The sequence below is a fragment of the Lolium perenne genome, chromosome 5, assembly GCF_019359855.2.
Source record: "Lolium perenne isolate Kyuss_39 chromosome 5, Kyuss_2.0, whole genome shotgun sequence".
Lineage (NCBI taxonomy): Eukaryota > Viridiplantae > Streptophyta > Magnoliopsida > Poales > Poaceae > Lolium > Lolium perenne.
Genome location: NC_067248.2, coordinates 266,884,058 through 266,900,922, shown reverse-complemented (window position 1 = coordinate 266,900,922; position 16,865 = coordinate 266,884,058). Strand labels below are relative to the sequence as shown.

General features: G+C 46.6%; 1 protein-coding gene across 1 annotated transcript; it reads right to left on the bottom strand.

Moving 5' to 3' along the window:
• Positions 1-926: 926 nt before the first annotated feature.
• LOC127303042 (uncharacterized) lies at positions 927-3,914 on the bottom strand. The gene is made up of 4 exons (XM_051333800.2): positions 3,459-3,914; positions 3,003-3,155; positions 2,040-2,245; positions 927-1,376 (listed from the first exon to the last, which is right to left on the bottom strand). Exons 1-4 carry the CDS (start codon positions 3,828-3,830, stop codon positions 1,169-1,171), a joined length of 939 nt encoding a protein of 312 aa, XP_051189760.1. The 5' UTR covers positions 3,831-3,914; the 3' UTR covers positions 927-1,168.
• Positions 3,915-16,865: the final 12,951 nt, after the last annotated feature.

Here is a 16,865-nt window from a genome sequence, read left to right as displayed (position 1 = left end):
CTAAATACGGAAATACTTTTGTACACCCACGCATGGGTGTGGGTGTTTTTTTCACCGTCCATTTATTTCTCGAGATTCGTGCCCACCACCCACATATGTGTGTGGGCACTGGGCGTACAAAATCCACTCTCCATCTAAATACAGTGTTCTGCCTTAGGATTTAATAGTTTTTTTCTTCTTCATTTTTTCTTTCATTTTTTACTTTTTCTCCTTTTCCGTAAACTTTTTTACTTTTTATTCTCTGCAGTGAACTTTTGTATTCTTGAGGTTGAGGGCACGAGCAGCTCATTTGATCAGGGCCGGCCCAACCTGACCATATGGGAGCGAAATGAAAGCAAGGCATCGCACGGGCGCCAATCACTGCACTAGACACCATTTTTCTATTTCCACCCGGTTTCTTGACCGGTTGACCATTTTTCTAAATTGGACCATTATTTAAATTTGAAATATTTTTTTAATCTGATTCTTTTAGAAGTGAACATTTTTTAAATTGAAATTAACATTTCAAAAAAATGGACATTTTTCTAAAACTGGACAATTTAAAAAAAACATTGAAACCCCGAAAATAAAAACGTTAGAAACCCTAAAAACCGGAAAACCAGGAAAAGAGGCACACAAAACCAGATGGAAAACCGAAAAAACTGTGCGGAAAAACCGAGTGGCACGCGGTAAAACACCGATCTGGTCGGTGAATAGGATTTTCAGATAGAAAGGAGCCCAAGTCTTCTAGTTTAGTTTCAAAAATCTGGAGAGAGACCACTCCCTCCACAAAGATTGGTGTAGCCTCTGAAAAAAAAAACTAACGAGGGAATAATATTGCCATTAATACATATTAGCTCACAAGGTGTATATATATAATCTTCATGAAATAACCCAGAAACAAAGTAAGTTGTCAAGGAGAAAAAAAAATACATTGCTAGGCAATATTGCAGAAACAGTAAGCATTTTGTTACATTTCTACTTGGTATTTACATTCAGCAGGAAAAAGTATATCATCTGGGTTATGCCAATATACAGGACAATATGTATAGCTTTCCTGGATAGCACAACTAAAACAATAAATGTAATTCACTAGTGTCGGTGCTGTCTCCGAACAGCCTTACATGCCATGTTCATTCACATGAGCCATTGAAGATCAACTGTCCCCTAAAGAGTTGCCAGGAGATGTTCATCTCTGCAGATAGAACGCTGTACCAATCAAAACGATCCATAGGGTGACGATCGCCCAGTCGCTCTTTTTCCATTCCGTTGGCGGTCGCAGGAGAAACAGATTGACTAAGATGTTTGCCGAAGATTCAGGTTGGCTGCTGGCGGCCACAATCTTTCTTTTCTTCTCCTCTTGCTCCTCGATTTTGTCACTCCACGTTCCGGCATACCTGATTAAAAGGTGACGTGTCAGATGAATCTAGCAAAACAAATTGGCAGGCAATTCTTCCTTAGTTTCAAATGGAAGAGTATGTTGTGTTGTAGTAAATTGTAACTTAGCACATGCAAAAACTCTTGCAGAACGCACAGGATGTTGGTGCTCACACAGAGTTGTATGTCATGGCTCTGACTCTAGTTGTTGTTTAAACCAGGAGTTGAAAACATAACTGATTCCAGGATGTATTATTAGCCACAAAATGGGGTCAGTCAGAATTAACGGGCATTTATATATGTTCAGTACCCAAAATTATTCTGCTGTGGAAAGATGAACTTCTACTTTTGCTATACTTGCAATCACAGGAAAATATTATTTGTTGCACAATGTCATGTAGTAGCAGCAAAACAACGGTTTACAGTACTCCCTACATTTCAATGAAGAAGCGGATGTTTGAAGCTTAAAATTACTCATCTACATGTTCTATGTGACAAAAATCAGAAGACTCATTTAGGCAATGTAAGCAGCCAAGAAAATTGGCTTTTCATTTTACTTCTTTAATGTTTTGCTAGAAGGCATCACCCAACTCAAACATAGCTGACATGCAGAGAAACCAGAGTACTAGTTGTCAGGCAGAGATGGTGAAAAGAAATAGTCCAGTCTCAGAGAGAAAACTAACCAGTCCCAGCTGGATCCAATTTGTGGTATCGTGACCACCTCATCGTTAGAGATCTTCAACTTGGGTGCCTCCGCAATGTACCGGAAATCAGCCGCCTGCCTCCTGATGCTAATCACAGGATGTGTGCGCTCCAATTGTTTGTACAGTGCTATGCAATCCTTGTGTCGCCTATTGGCATCATATGCCATTGCAAGCCAAATTTGAATCTGGAAGTGAGAACAGGCAGTACATATGACTAAGGCACCTACAGGATCTTTCATGAAAGTTTACAGCCATGATCGAGGGCTGTGATTGAAATCAGTGAACTGGTAAAGGTGACACGTGCTGCTGATATGTTTGTCAATCATACAGTATGATGCTAGCTTGGTCAACACTTGCACACAGACAGATTTTCTATGCTAATCTGCTACGGAGTAATATGTCATGTTCACTATGAATGAATTTTTAAATTTTCATTGTATAAATAGCCATTCTTTCTCGTAGATTGAGGTACAGTAAAGGTTGTGTCTACAAATGTGACGGTGACATGTGATAACTCATACCAAGTCCGTTTACAGCATACTTACCTGCAGGGCATTCAAAGTGCCACTAACTACACCCAACAGCATTTTCCTCTCGGGTTACATATCCCTATATGTAACCATTTGTGAAATTCTCTAAGAATGAATGGTTCTCCGCGGCTCTAGCTACCTTCTTGTTCATTATAAGTGGTGCTCGTTCCATCCTTAGTTAACTAAGTGAAGTAACCAGTTAGCAGGATACAGCTACGCTTGTGGTATCCGTTGTCCCTTCATGTAGCGCGAAACACTGCCAGCGTTAATAACTAGCAGGTTCCTTAGCAGTAGCATCCACATTATTTCTAGCGCGACTTATGCACCTTCATTCGGCACATCACGCGAAACCTCAGACCATGGATCTCATATCAATAGCACGACATGTGCAAATGTGCAGCATAGATACTACCTCACCACCGAGGAGCGATGAGGGGCGTATGATGGTGAGTGCGGCCTCCAAGAACTCGATGGAGCGGCCATACATCCCCTTCCCGTACGCCCTCTGCCCCATGTCGAACATCTGCTTCGCCGTCGCCCTCCTTTCGGCCTGCTCCTTGGCCACCTGCAAACACACACCAAGGGATGTTCAGTCTCCTTCCCCACCTTCTCCAAATAGCAAACTCTAGCACAATCCAGGTAAGAATGAGATAGTGAGAAATAGTAACTAGTGAACTAGCTAGTAATTTATTCGCAAAGAAAAACTAGCTAGTAATTTGTAGCTTGGTCAATATTGCTCTGCCCATGTTTGGTTCTGCAAACTGCAATGTCACTTTGGTGTCAGTGTGGCTGTGTACATGTGCTGCAGTGAGTAGTCGGCAGTCAACAAGGCTACTACGAGATGACTATCGCGGGGAGAGATGGGAACCTTCTCGAGCTCTCGGCGCACGCGCTCGCGCTTCTCCTCCTCGGACTCGTCGTCCGCGGAGGCCCGGCTCTGCAGCTCCTCCGCGGTGCGCTCCAGCTCGTCCATCTCCTCCGCCTCCTTGAGCCGCCGCCTCATCTCCGCCTCCCTCTCCCTCCGCTCCTCCTCCTCCGACTTATACTCCCCTCCGCCGCCGCCCGAGGCGGAGGCCGCGAACCTGGCCGCCGGCGCGTAGCCGCGGGAGAGGCGGCGGCAGCGCTGGTGCGGAAGTAGGGGCCTGGGGGCCCAGCTGCAGAGGTGGAGGCGCGGGCGGCAAACGGCGAGGTGGGCCCGCGGGGCCGCGGCGGCGTCGCCGAGGAGCAGACCGGCGGCCATCGCCGGAGGAGGTGAGGGAAATGCGCTGGAGGAGTAAAAAAATTGTTTCTTTTGTGCGCCAGTTAAATGGCTTTGGCACGGCACCGCTGCGGATGACGGGTGGGCCCAGCTGCTGATATTTTTTCAGAGGTGGAAGAATTGGTGCGGAGGAGAGAGCGGATGCGTGGCGCTGCCAATTCGAAGGTGTAGCCATCGACGACCATGCAAAAAAAGATGGAGGCAATTGTGCAATGCAAATATGCAATAAGGCCATCTCAAGGGGGCGACGCAAACTGCACGGACAAAAAATGCTCTCCAGCGGGGCGACGCAAAACGTTCGCAGTGACCGTTCTGACGCAAAGCTGGACCAAATATGCGTCAGGAATGCGTCTCTGCGGACGCGTCCGCGCGTCCGTTTGTGTCCGGTTAGGCTGCATGCAGTCTTCTCTCTCCTCCTTTAATCACGCATGCGCTTATTCCTAGCCACACAAACAGAATCTTTTCCTCTCTCTCCTCTCTAATCACGCATGCGGTCAAATAAATACGTCTCTGCCGCTGGAGAAGGGGCAGACGCATGCGGACATGCGGACGTTTTTTTGTCTGTGCCCGACGCAAACGGACATAAATATGCGTCAGCCCGCTGGAGATGCCCTAACGCTAGCTAACAAACGAAAAAAGGTTTTTGAATAACTTCACTGGTGGAAAAAGGGCCTTTGGTCGCGGTTCGCAACTGCCATTAGTCGCGGTTGCGCAACCGCGACCAAAGTATCGCGACTAAAGGCCCCCCCTTTAGTCGTACGAACCGCGACTAAAGGCCCGTCCACGTGGGCGTCAGGCGGCCGTCCGGGCGGAGGACCTTTAGTCGCGGTTCTTCTGGCCAACCGCGACTAAAGGCCGCCGCAGGTTTAGGGTTTCCAGCCCCCCCTAAACCTGCCCCCCCCCCCCAAAAAAATATTTTGTGTTTAATTTGTATATTGTTTTATTTCTTTTGTGCTTTATTGTAATTTTGAAGGAGTTTCACATATTCTACGGTACTACATATATACATGCATATGAATGTACAATTTCAAACAAATTTGAAATTATAACCAAAAAGAATTCAAGAGAAATATACAATATATATTCAATATCATCGGATGACCATATACAAGTTTGAACAAGTTTCCATACATAATTTAATGCATGTATAGTTCTACGTCGTCGCAATGGTGTTCTCCTTTAGGATGGAGGAATTTCCTCCTGAACCATCCAGCTAGTTCCTCTTGAAGTGGTCGGAAGCGAGCTTCTGGACTAAGCATCGACCGGAGGTGATTCCTCTGAGCATTGAGATCACTCGGAACGCGCTCAGAGGTGTATCTCCGGATCATCTCACAGAACATAGTATCCACACGTATTGGTTCCCGGTGGCTGCATATCGCTACCATTCTTAGCCTTTGACCGCATGAAATTTAGCTCTTTCTTGAATTCACCGACCTTTGTATCTGAGAACCGTCTCCAAACCCTACGAGGCAAAGAAAATTAAATGAACAAGAGAGTTATTAGTTCATTACTTGAAGCTTAATTAGGAAATAAACGAAATAGGCCGATCGATATAGAGCGCAAATGAATGAAAACAATTACTTTTGAAGCATTTGTCTCATGTCGGCCCACTCCGCCTTATCCATATCCAGAGAGTCGTGGATGAGACATTCTGATTTGTCAATTTTAATCACTAGCAGAATCCAGTGGAACCTGCGGACACGATACATGCACAGTACGTCATGCATAACTCATCGATTAGCCGGCCACATACCATGCATGGAGTAAACAAAAGAGAATGTGCTCAAGACATAAACACTCACCCAAAATGGTAAGGAAATAGAATATCACTTTTGAGTTCCCGCTATCAAGAAACCGCCACGTGTCTTTCTCCACGTCGGCGGGGTGATGCTTTAACGTATATCCAGTAACGATGTGTGGGTCAATGAACCGACCATCATGGATGCTCCTTACTCTGCATTCCTTAATCTTCAATGTGCATGTATAATAGCGGACACAACAATATAGGTAGGCCATATATATATAGTGCGGTGCAATATGAACGAGATGGGGTAGAAATAAATCACTTACGTAACGTAGCAACCGATGATAGATTTGTCGAGCTCGCGCAGATTGAAAAGCCGGAACAATTCACTCGTATGAATTTGTACACGATATTGTTTGAAGTGATGCGCATATCCAACTTCCGCATAAATATAATCTTTGGCGTTTTTATGTTTTATGTAACCCTTGTACCGATTCAGCGAGACCTTTCATTTGTGAAGGTAGATCCTCTTCTCGCGCAGCTCGACGAGAGGCCCATTCTTCACATATGTAAGTACTACCTCCTTCACCGGCGCCTCATCAAGGCCTAACAGTTCACGAAGAGTAATACCTAAGTTGGCCGCTTGTTCTCGGCACTCGTTACGGTCAATCCCTGTCTTGCCGCAGCTTCTATGATTTCGGGGGCATCCGGACCGGCGGCTGTCACTATAAGCGGGGCAATCGATTGTTTACTTTGTTCCCCGAGCTGGGCAACAACTCGTTTCCCGCTTTGTGCACTTTGTAATTCCGCTTTATCGGCCTCCTCATTCTTCTCCTTGAATATGCGTGCATGATTCTTTAGTTCACGTGCATAGTCGTCAGGCAGATTCTTCGCGGCTTGGGACGGTGCGTTCAAAAATGACTTAGCCCACTTCTTTTGCTCATCAGAAAATACTGGCTTGGGCTCGGGCTCTCTTTTCTTCTTGCAGGCCGCCTTCCATTTCTCTAAATCAGCAGCCGCGTGTGCGTCGACTTCCTCGGCACTACGTTCCCAAGGCCTCGTGGGGAGAGGCTTCAGTGATGGCTCTGGTACCTTTGTTTACTTAGGTACGTAAGGGTCCGGGTTAATAACCCAGGACTGCTTTTGCTTCTTCGCCGGAGGTGGATTGGGGGGCGGTACCGGTGTCTGATCACCCGCCGGACGAGGACTGGGGGGCGGTGTCGGCTGACGTGAATGAGGTGTATTAGGTGAAGCACCACCACCACCACCGCCACCGCCACCGTCACCGCCACCGTCACCGCCACCGCCACCGCCACCACCACCACCGTAGGGGGGTGGACTTGTTGGCGCCTCGCCTGGAAACTTGATAAACTTCTTCTGCCATAGAATGAACTGGCGCTTGACATCTCCAAGTCTTTTCACCCCTTCAGGTGTAGCAATGTCAATGTCCAGGTCCTCAAACCCTTGGACTATCTCCTCCACCGTGACACGAGCATAGCCATCTTGAATGGGGTTGTTGTGGTGGAGTCCTCCAGGTGGCAAAGCACTGCCGATGGCTACCTTCATGGACATGTTCCCGATAGGATAATACAGATGACATTCTTTCATCTCCTTTATATCGTCCACGGGGTAGCGAGGAGGCTCCGGTGCAGTAATTTCGACCACCAGAGGCTCCGGTGCAGTAATTTCTATCGTCGGTGCACCAACCGGTGAGGCCTCCGTGGAAGCCACGCTGCTTCTTCTTCGCTGCTGGCTTCCGAGATCCATTGGATGATCTTCATGCTGCGCCCGAGCTGCATCTCTTTCGGCTACTAGTACACTCACAGTTTTTTTCATCACATCCATTTCCGTTACCAACTTCGCCACAACATCTGCATCCCGATCCATCTTTCTCTTACGGCTTCTGTAACCGTACGGGTCATCGTTCTGGGGGAACCCTACTTTCCACGGAATGGGCCCCATGCCTCGTACACGTCCTCCGTGTTCAGGATTCCCGAGGGCTTTTGTCAGGGCGTCGTTCTCTCTGTTGAACTTGATCCTCCCCTCTTGAGCATCCCTCATTGCCTCAATAAGCTTTTGGGTGGGTGTAATTATTTTGCCCTGATAAACACACTCCCCTGTCTCCGGGTTCAGCGATCCCCCATGCCCGTACCACCAGCTTTTGGCCCTTGGGTCCCATCCTCCGCACTGGACGGATTCCTCGCACCCTCAGCTCGTTCTCCATCTTCTCCCACTTAGGCTGCCAAAAGCGATACCCTCCTGGCCCCATAATATGATTGTACTCCTTCTTGGCCGCATTCTCCTTATTTTTTTTCGATATTTCAAGGAACTGCTCCGATTTCTTTTGCTTCACAAATTCTGGCCAATCATGTTGCAGTTTCTCATATTGTCCTGTGAAATCCGGAGTCTTGCCCTGCTTGACAAAGTCATGGGCTAGATTTTGCTTGTATTTCCGGAATGCGTTGGCCATCTTAGAAAGAGCGAACTGTTTGACTAGCTTGCACCTCTCCTTGTTTTCCTGAATCTTGTTACCCGCCTCATCGTATCTGCGGTATTCCGGAGGTAGAACGAAATGTTCCATAAGCTTCTTGAAGCAATCTTTTTTTATTCTCTTATCGACAAAAGTGAAACCAAGACGTGCCTTCTTTGGCTCATTCCACTCCTGGACGGTGATCGAGACGTTGTCTCTAACAACGTCTCCGCATTGGCTGACAAACTTGGTGGCGTTCTTGCTGGGCTCCAGCGGCCTGCCGGTTTCTTCATCGACAACCTCGATGGTGCATGTTTCGTTTGGTTTCATCGTCTTGGTTGCGCCACGCTTTGACGACGTACTCGATTTTTTCGACGATCCGGCCGAGGGCTAAAATAAGAAAGAGAGTCGCGCGCGTTAGTACACACACATTTATTCAAATCAGTTAGTTTGTATCACCAGACGCTCAATATGTATATATATATATACCTCGGCGCCGGAGGTGGTTGCTACTTCCAATTGAAGATCGTCGTTTATCGACGTTTCTTCGGCATCATCTTGCTGACGGCGCCCTTCATCTTCACCCTGAAGGTTCAGATAAGAAGAGATATCATCTTCTTCTTCTCCGGTCGGCACATATAGAATATCGCCTTTTATGATGCCGAACATATGGTCTTCAGCGTCCGGATCATAGTTGTCCAGAATCGGGTCAGCTCTATCGTCCGCCATATGTCGATCCCGAAACATGTAGTAAAAACAAATTAATTGTGTATATGCCAGCATTATCATATCTCTTCTACATATAAAGAGAGAGGGCGACGAGGGAGGCGAGAGGGGGGACGCAGTGATCGCGTGACCGAGAGAACGGTGGTGGTGGCGAAAGGGGGGACGCAGTGACCGCGTGACCGAGAGACCGGTGGCGGTGGCGAAAGGGGGACGCAGTGACCGCGTGACCGAGAGACCGGTGTGGCGGTGCCCGAGAGACCGGTGGCGGTGACCGAGAGACCGGTGTGGCGGTGACCGAGAGGGCGGTGGCGGTGCCATGGGCGAGGGCGGCGGCGGCGGTGACCGAGAGACCGGTGTGGCGGTGACCGAGAGACCGGTGTGGCGGTGACGGAGAGACCGGTGGCGGTGACCGAGAGACCGGTGTAAAATTTTTCTTAAGTTAAAATTTTGATCATTAAGTCTAAATTTTGTTAAGTAAAATTTTGATCATTAAGTCTAAATTTTGTTAAGTCAAATTTTAGTTACATTAAGTCTAAATTTTGTTAAGTAAAATTTTAGTTACTATTACATGTGTGAATTTTTGTTAACCTAACACATTTTTGTTAAGTAAATTTTTGTTATGTTAAAATTTCTAGGGGAGTACAAAATTATTTGTTAAATTTCGAGGGGAGTACAAAATTATTTTTGTTATGTCAAAATTTTGAGGGGAGTACAAATTTTTTGTTAACTATATATTACATATTTGTTAAATTTTGTTAAGTCAAAATTTTAGTTTACAATTTTAATTAACAACAAGTTAATTCGTTTAAGTAGTCAAATTTTAGTTTACAATTTTAATTAACAAAAAAAAAAAAAGAGATATGCAGGGGCGCCGCGCGTGTGTACTGGCGCGCCCGCGCCTCTCTCTCCCGCGGCGGTGGGCGGCGGCGGTTCGAGCCGCGGCCGGCGCGCGCGCGTGGAAAACCGAGGCCGACGGCGCCGGCCGGGCGGCGTTGGGCGGGCGCGAGGCGCGCGCGCGCGCGCGGTGGGCGAGGGCGGCGGCGGCGCGCCATGGGCGAGGGCGGCGGCGGTGCCATATGGGCGAGAGGCCGGGGCCGGCGACGTTTACGAGGCGCGCGCGGGGCCGGCGACGTACGGTGGTGGCGGCGGCGACGATCGGGCGACGACGGGCGACGACGACGAGGCGGGGGCAAAGCGGCGACGCCGACGGCGAGGGGGCAGGAGACGAACTGGCGCGCGGAGACGAATTCGAGAACGAAGAAGTGTGAACCGCCGGTCACCAACCGCGACTAAAGGGGTACCTTTACTCGCGGTTGGCCACACCAACCGCGACTAAAGGGTATTTTCGCCGGGTTTTCGTTTCCCGCAGAAAAATACCCTTTAGTCGCGGTTGGCGAGGCCAACCGCGACTAAAGGGTATTTTTTGAATTACTTTTCTTTTTCAAAATCATAAAATACAAATAATATATCAAAAAAATTCAGAAAAATAAAACTAATTCATTTCAATATGTTAAAAATACAAATAATATATTAAAAAATTAATAAAAATAAAACTAATTCAATTCAAAATGTTAAAAATACAAATAATATATCAAAAAATTAAGAAAAATAAAACTAATTCAATTCAAAATGTTTAAAATACAAATTATATATCAAAAAAATCAGAAAAATAAAACTAATTCATTTCAATATGTTAAAAATACAAATAATATATCAAAAAATTAAGAAAAATAAAACTAATTCAATTCAAAATGTTTAAAATACATATAATATATCAAAAAATTCATAAAAATAAAACTAATTCAATTCAAAATCTTAAAAATACAAATAATATATCAAAAAATTCAGAAAAATAAAACTAATTCAATTCAAAATTTTAAAAATACAAATTATCAAAAATTCATAAAAATAAAACTAATTCAATTCAAAAGTTCGTTGGCCCCCTCTTCCCGCCCTCTTTCCGCCGACCCCCTCTTCCCTCCTCGTCTTCCCGCCATTTCTTCCCTGTCTTCCCGCCTCTTTCTTCCCGCCAATTGTTTGCCGCCAATTTCTTCCGACCTCTTTCTTCCCGCCAATTTTTTTCCCGCCAATTTCTTCCCGCCACTTTCTTCCCGCATCCTGTCTTCCCGCTCCCATTTTTCCCGCCATTTGTCACTACATATAGGTAGCCCGGCTTGGCCAGCATTATCACATCTCTACAATCTCTCATCACTCATGGCTTCCACCGCACCCACTCTAACCTACCAGCAGGTGGAGGAGCTTTGCGCCTCGAACTACCCTTGCCCTCCGGGCTACCGCGTCCCTGCCGGCTGGAGCCTAAGCGCCGGCGGCGTGCCGGTCCCTCCCGTCCTCGGGTACCGCGCGCCGGCGGCCATCACGAACCACTACTACCTCGACCTCACGCCTGAGCAACGGATGAATCCCCGCCGGCATCCCGATAACCAGATACTTGGGACGCCTTCTTCATCAATCAGCGTGAGAGGGCGCTCGCCGTGTATGAGGAGGACGGTCCGCCTCCCCGGAAACTTCCACGAGGCCGGCCGTAGGCTATGGTGGTACGGCCGGACTCGCAGAGCGTCATGGACTACATCACGGCCGGCGATATCCCCCGCCCGCGCTACCCTCGATTCGAGCCACGAGCGCCGCCCGACGACGCCGACGACAAGAAGCGACGACGACGCCGGCAACTTAGAAGGCGACGACTACCAGACAACGGCGGCGGCTAGGAAGACTACGAGTATGCAGATTATACGCCTAGGCAGGAGTATGACTAAATCACTCCAAATGTCATGTATGCAGGAGTATGACTTAGTCACTCCAAAGTTCCTGTATGCAGGAGTATGACTTAGTCACTCCAAATTTCATGTATGCAGGAGTATGACTTAGTCACTCCAAATTTCATGTATGCAGGAGTATGACTTAGTCACTCCAAATTTCATGTATGCAGGAGTATGACTGAGTCACTCCAAATTTCATGTATCATCAGTGCTATCTCGAGTCAATTGAATCATTCGAAAATGGACACCAAACACATCACGGGTAATATAATTCACATGATTCATTCAACAAAGTTTGGTACAATAAATTATTACACATCATTTCTTCTCTTGTGTCCCTGCTTGCTTACGATTGTGCCGTATCCATGGAGCATCCTCATCATTTAACTTAATGCTTGGGTCGGTGTTCACTTTGAAGGGCGGAATTTCACCAAACATATTATAATCTTCTGACATGCCTGTCTTGTCCTCCACTCCCACGATGTTTCTTTTCCCTGAAAGAACAATGTGGCGCTTTGGATCATCGCATGATGTACTGATCGTTTTCTTATCTTTCCGTTTCCTCGGTTTGCTACTCATGTCCTTCACATAGAAAACCTGAGCGACATCTTTCGCTAGGACGAATGGTTCGTCAAGGTAACCAAGATTGTTGAAATCCACCATTGTCATTCCGTATTGCTGGTCCACCTTTACCCCACCTCCTGTTAGCTTGAACCATTTGCACCGGAACAAAGGGACCCTAAAGGAGGGTCCATAGTCAAGTTCCCATATCTCCTCTATGTAACCATAATATGTGACCTTTTGCCCATTCTCGGTTGCTGCATCAAAGCGGACACCACTGTTTTGGTTGGTGCTCTTTTTATCTTGGGCGATCGTGTAAAATGTATTCCCATTTATCTCGTACCCTTGGAAAGTCGTTATAGTCGAAGATAGTGTCTTGGCCAACATGTACAGCTGATCTACAACCTTATTGTCACTCATTAAATGTTTTCTCAACCAACTGCCGAAAGTCTCCATGTGGGCCTTCCTAATCCAGGTTTCAGCTTCCTGTGGTTGTCCGAGCGTAAAATATTCTTGTGTTTCTCAAAGTACGGAGCCACCAAGCTGGAATTGGTCGAACCGTGTGGTGTGCTTCATCGTAGAATGGCCGTCCATACATATCATTGATTTCCTTCCGATCGTGCCTTTTCCACTTAGTCTCCCTCGTGCCGCGATTGAGGAAGACCAATCGGCTTAAGGTCAGGAACAAAGTCAACACAAAACTCAATTACCTCCTCATTTCCATAGCCCTTGGCGATGCTTCCTTCGGCCTAGCACGGTTACGAACATATTTCTTTAATACTCCCATGAACCTCTCGAAGGGGAACATATTGTGTAGAAATACAGGACCGAGAATGGAAATCTCATCGACTAGGTGAACCAGGAGGTGCGTCATAATATTGAAGAAGGATGGCGGGAACACCAACTCGAAACTGACAAGACATTGGATCACATCGTTCAGAACCGTGGTAGAACTTCTGGATTGATTACCTTCTCGAGAGATTGCATTGAGGAATGCACATAGCTTCACAATGGCTACTCGAACATTTTCCGGCAGGAGCCCCTCAAAGCAATCGGAAGCAATTGCGTCATAATCACGTGGCGCTCGTGAGACTTCAGGTTTTGGAACTTTTTCTCCGCCATGTTTATTATTCCCTTTATATTGGACGAGAATCCTGACGGGACCTTCATACTGCTCAGCATTCAAAAAAGATGACCTTCTCTTCTTTGGTCGTAGCGTAGCCGGCACGACCTTGAAACCGTTCCTGATGCCGGTCATCGTGGTCTTTCAAACTTTGCTGGTCCTGCCGTGCTTCCTTTGTATCATTTGACTTCCCATACACGCCCAAGAAGCTTAGGATGTTCATGCAAATATTCTTCGTAACGTGCATCACGTCGATTGCAGAGCGGACTTCTAGGACTTTCCAATATTCTAGCTCCTGAATATAGATTTCTTCTTCCACATGGCTACGTGCCCGTCAGCTCCCTTCGAACCGATTGTCCGCCAGACCCTTTCCAAAGATGACTTTCAAATCCTTGACCATATCAAATACCTCAGCACCGGTGTGTTCCGCAGGCTTCGGCCGGTGATCTGCCTTGCCGTTGTAATGCTTGCCTTTCTTTCATCTTGGATGACCTTTCGGAAGAAATCGACGATGCCCAAGGTACACGTTCTTCTTACAATTTGGCAAATGTACACTTTCGGATCTCATGTAAGCAAGTGCGTGCATGCATTGTATCCCTTATTTGACAGTCCCGAAAGGTTACTAAGAGCAGGCCAATCGTTGATGGTTACGAAAAGCAACGCTCGTAGGTCAAATTCCTCTTCTTTGTGCTCATCCCACACACGGACACCAGGTCTGCCCCACAGCTATAAAAGTTCATCAACTAATGGCCTTAGGTACACATCGATGTCGTTGCCGGGTTGCTTCGGACCTTGGATGAGCACTGGCATCATAATGAACTTCCGCTTCATGCACAACCAAGGAGGAAGGTTGTAGATGCATAGAGTCACGGGCAGGTACTATGGCTGGAGCTCGCTCGCCAAAAGGATTCATGCCATCCGTACTTAGACCAAATCTTATGTTCCTTGCGTCACTGCAAAATCTTTGAACTCTCTCGTCGATCTTTCTCCATTGCGTTCCATCTCGCGGGGTGTCTCAACTCCCCGTCCGACTTACGGTCCTCTTTGTGCCATCGCAACAACTTGGCATGCTCTTTGTTCCAGAACAGACGTTTCAACCGTGGTATTATAGGAGCATACCACATTACCTTGGCGGGAACCCTCTTCCTGGGTTTCTCGCCATCAACATCGTCGTCACCAGGGTCATCGCCTCGATCTTATAACGCAATGCGGTGCATACCGGCATTCATTCAAATTCTCGTATTCACCGCGGTAGAGGATGCGATCGTTGATGCATGCATGTATCTTCGTAACCTCTAAACCTAGAGGGCAGACAACCTTCTTTGCTTCGTACGTAGTGGCGGGCAACTCGTTATTCTTTGGAAACATATTCTTCAACATTTTCAGCAAGTTTTCAAATGCCGAGTCAGCTACACCTGCCTGTGCCTTCCATTTCAGCAAATCCAGTGTGCAGCCCAGCTTTTTTAGACCATCATCGCATCCGGGGTACAGCGCCTTCCTGTGATCCTCTAACATGCGATCCAAATTCTCCCTCTCTTTTTCAGTTTCGCAGCGTCTCCGTGCATCAGCAATGGTCCGACCAAGATCATCAACGGGATCATCACGTGCCTCTTCTTCACCTTCCCCTTCACCTTCCCCTTCACCTTCAGGCATCCTCCATGAAAGTATCACCGAAATGAGCAAGATAGCTTTCATCGATGAAATCATCCCCTTCTTCATCTTCTTCCATTATAACCCCTCTTTCTCCATGCTTGGTCCAACAATTATAGCTTGGCATGAAACCGTGCCGGCAGTGCATGTGAACATCTCTTGAGGAAGAGTAACCATTCTGATTCTTACATTTAACACATGGATAGATAACAAAACCCCCCTGCTTGTTCGCATTAGCCACTACGAGGAAATCTTTCAAACCCGTACTGAACTCGCCGGAGAGTCGGTTACCGTACATCCATTGTCGATTCATCTGCATTATTATAATATAAAATATATAATTAACCATCATGCATTTGTTAAACTAACTAGCTACAAACAATATAAATTAAACAATGAACTACACACACATGCACATTTTATCAACGACACATCAAAGGTTCAAGTTGCTAACCGCGATCGAGGAGGAAAAAATAAATGAGAAAGCTCAAGTGTGGCTCCAACACTTCATATCATGTTTGTTTCATGCTCTTGGGGCATTTCATCAAACACCTTATGTGCATAAGAGGAACCAAAAGCAAACCTAACACCCACTTGTGAAGTTTGTGAAGAGAATGGCACCAAATGGCTAAGTGTTGGCTGCTGGATGGGTATATATAGGGGAGGGGCTTTAGTCCCGGTTGGCCTGGCCAACCGCGACTAAAGGCCTTCGGGCACCTTTAGTCGCGGTTGGCCTGGCCAACCGCGACTAAAGCCCCCCACGTGCACCGGCTGGCCACCGAGCGCCCTGGGCCCAGGCCTTTGGTCGCGGTTCGCCTCCCGAACCGCGACTAAAGGTCCCATTAGTCGCGGTTCCTACAGCTTCGCGACTTATGGGGCTCACCGGAAGCCTGTTTTTCTACCAGTGCTTCTATCTAATTCATAAATTATGTTAAGCAAGATTGTTACAAGTCCGGTGTCGGTTTTATGGCCTAGAAAGATCAAGTAACGGGGAGAAGCATTGATTTTCGTAAATGTGCATTCGAACAGATTGCACCTGAACCTCACAAATGTGGCACTCGCGAATAGTTAAACTAGGGGAGGTACCAAGTAAAATGAAGAAGTAGATGACCTTTTTTAGAATGTTGTCATTTTATTGATTAAGCATCATCATTACAAAGTTCAAGCCGCATACACTTCAAGGATCGCACCAACTGGAATATTACAAACTATACAAAAGTAAGGAGTTACGAGCTAAAGTATGGGCTTCCACCCACATTCAAATTACGACCGAAGAACTTGAAGGGACATGGTTCAGAACTCTAGGCCATGTTCTTTATGTTGCTGGTCATAGCTAGTGATCACGAAATGACGAAGATGTATATGATTGAAAGACGGTCTCACGCCACCACAGTGATCTAAAAGCCATGGTCCTTCGACACCATTAGCGCACGACGGATGGCCAAGCCCTCAGCTAGCTCAGGTGTAGGGTAAGACTACATGCCTTTGTTGCAAGAGAGAAGAAAGGTGCCCGAGTGATCACGAACTACAGCTCCCCATCCCATTCGTTTATCATCCGAGAATAGTGTTGCGTCCGCATTTACACAACCATTGTGTCCATTTGAAGCGCACCCATTCATTTCCCTTCAAATGTGCCAAATGGTGTAAATTTGATGAATTTTTCTCACCGCTTCCCCGATGGAACGCTAGAAACTCTCCCGCCAATGGTTGATATGTTGAGCAGGATCTAGCAAAAGCAACTTAGCAAGAGATTGAGGCTAACAAGATTTAGAATCTTCAAAAGAAATTCCTAAGGAAACCTCCAAGTTTTTCTTTTGAGTTTATTTTTTATTTTGTCTTCGTGTTTTTTTTGTTAAAGAAAATGTATGTATCTGTTGGCATGACGGCGTGCATTCTATATATGGAAATGCCGGTGTAAAGTCTTTTGTTTGTATGGGCTTGATGCGAGTTTCGAGTTAATATCATT

What these genes read in the sequence shown, in the direction of transcription:
- LOC127303042 (XM_051333800.2), bottom strand. Translation starts at nt 3,830, where the DNA reads ATGGCCGCCGGTCTGCTCCTCGGCGACGCCGCCGCGGCCCCGCGGGCC. An exon ending in TGCGCCGAGAGCTCGAGAAG is followed by an intron (nt 3,156 to 3,458) that starts GTTCCCATCTCT and finishes GTGTGTTTGCAG; the next exon opens with GTGGCCAAGGAGCAGGCCGA. An exon ending in CATCGCTCCTCGGTGGTGAG is followed by an intron (nt 2,246 to 3,002) that starts GTAGTATCTATG and finishes TCTCACTTCCAG; the next exon opens with ATTCAAATTTGGCTTGCAAT.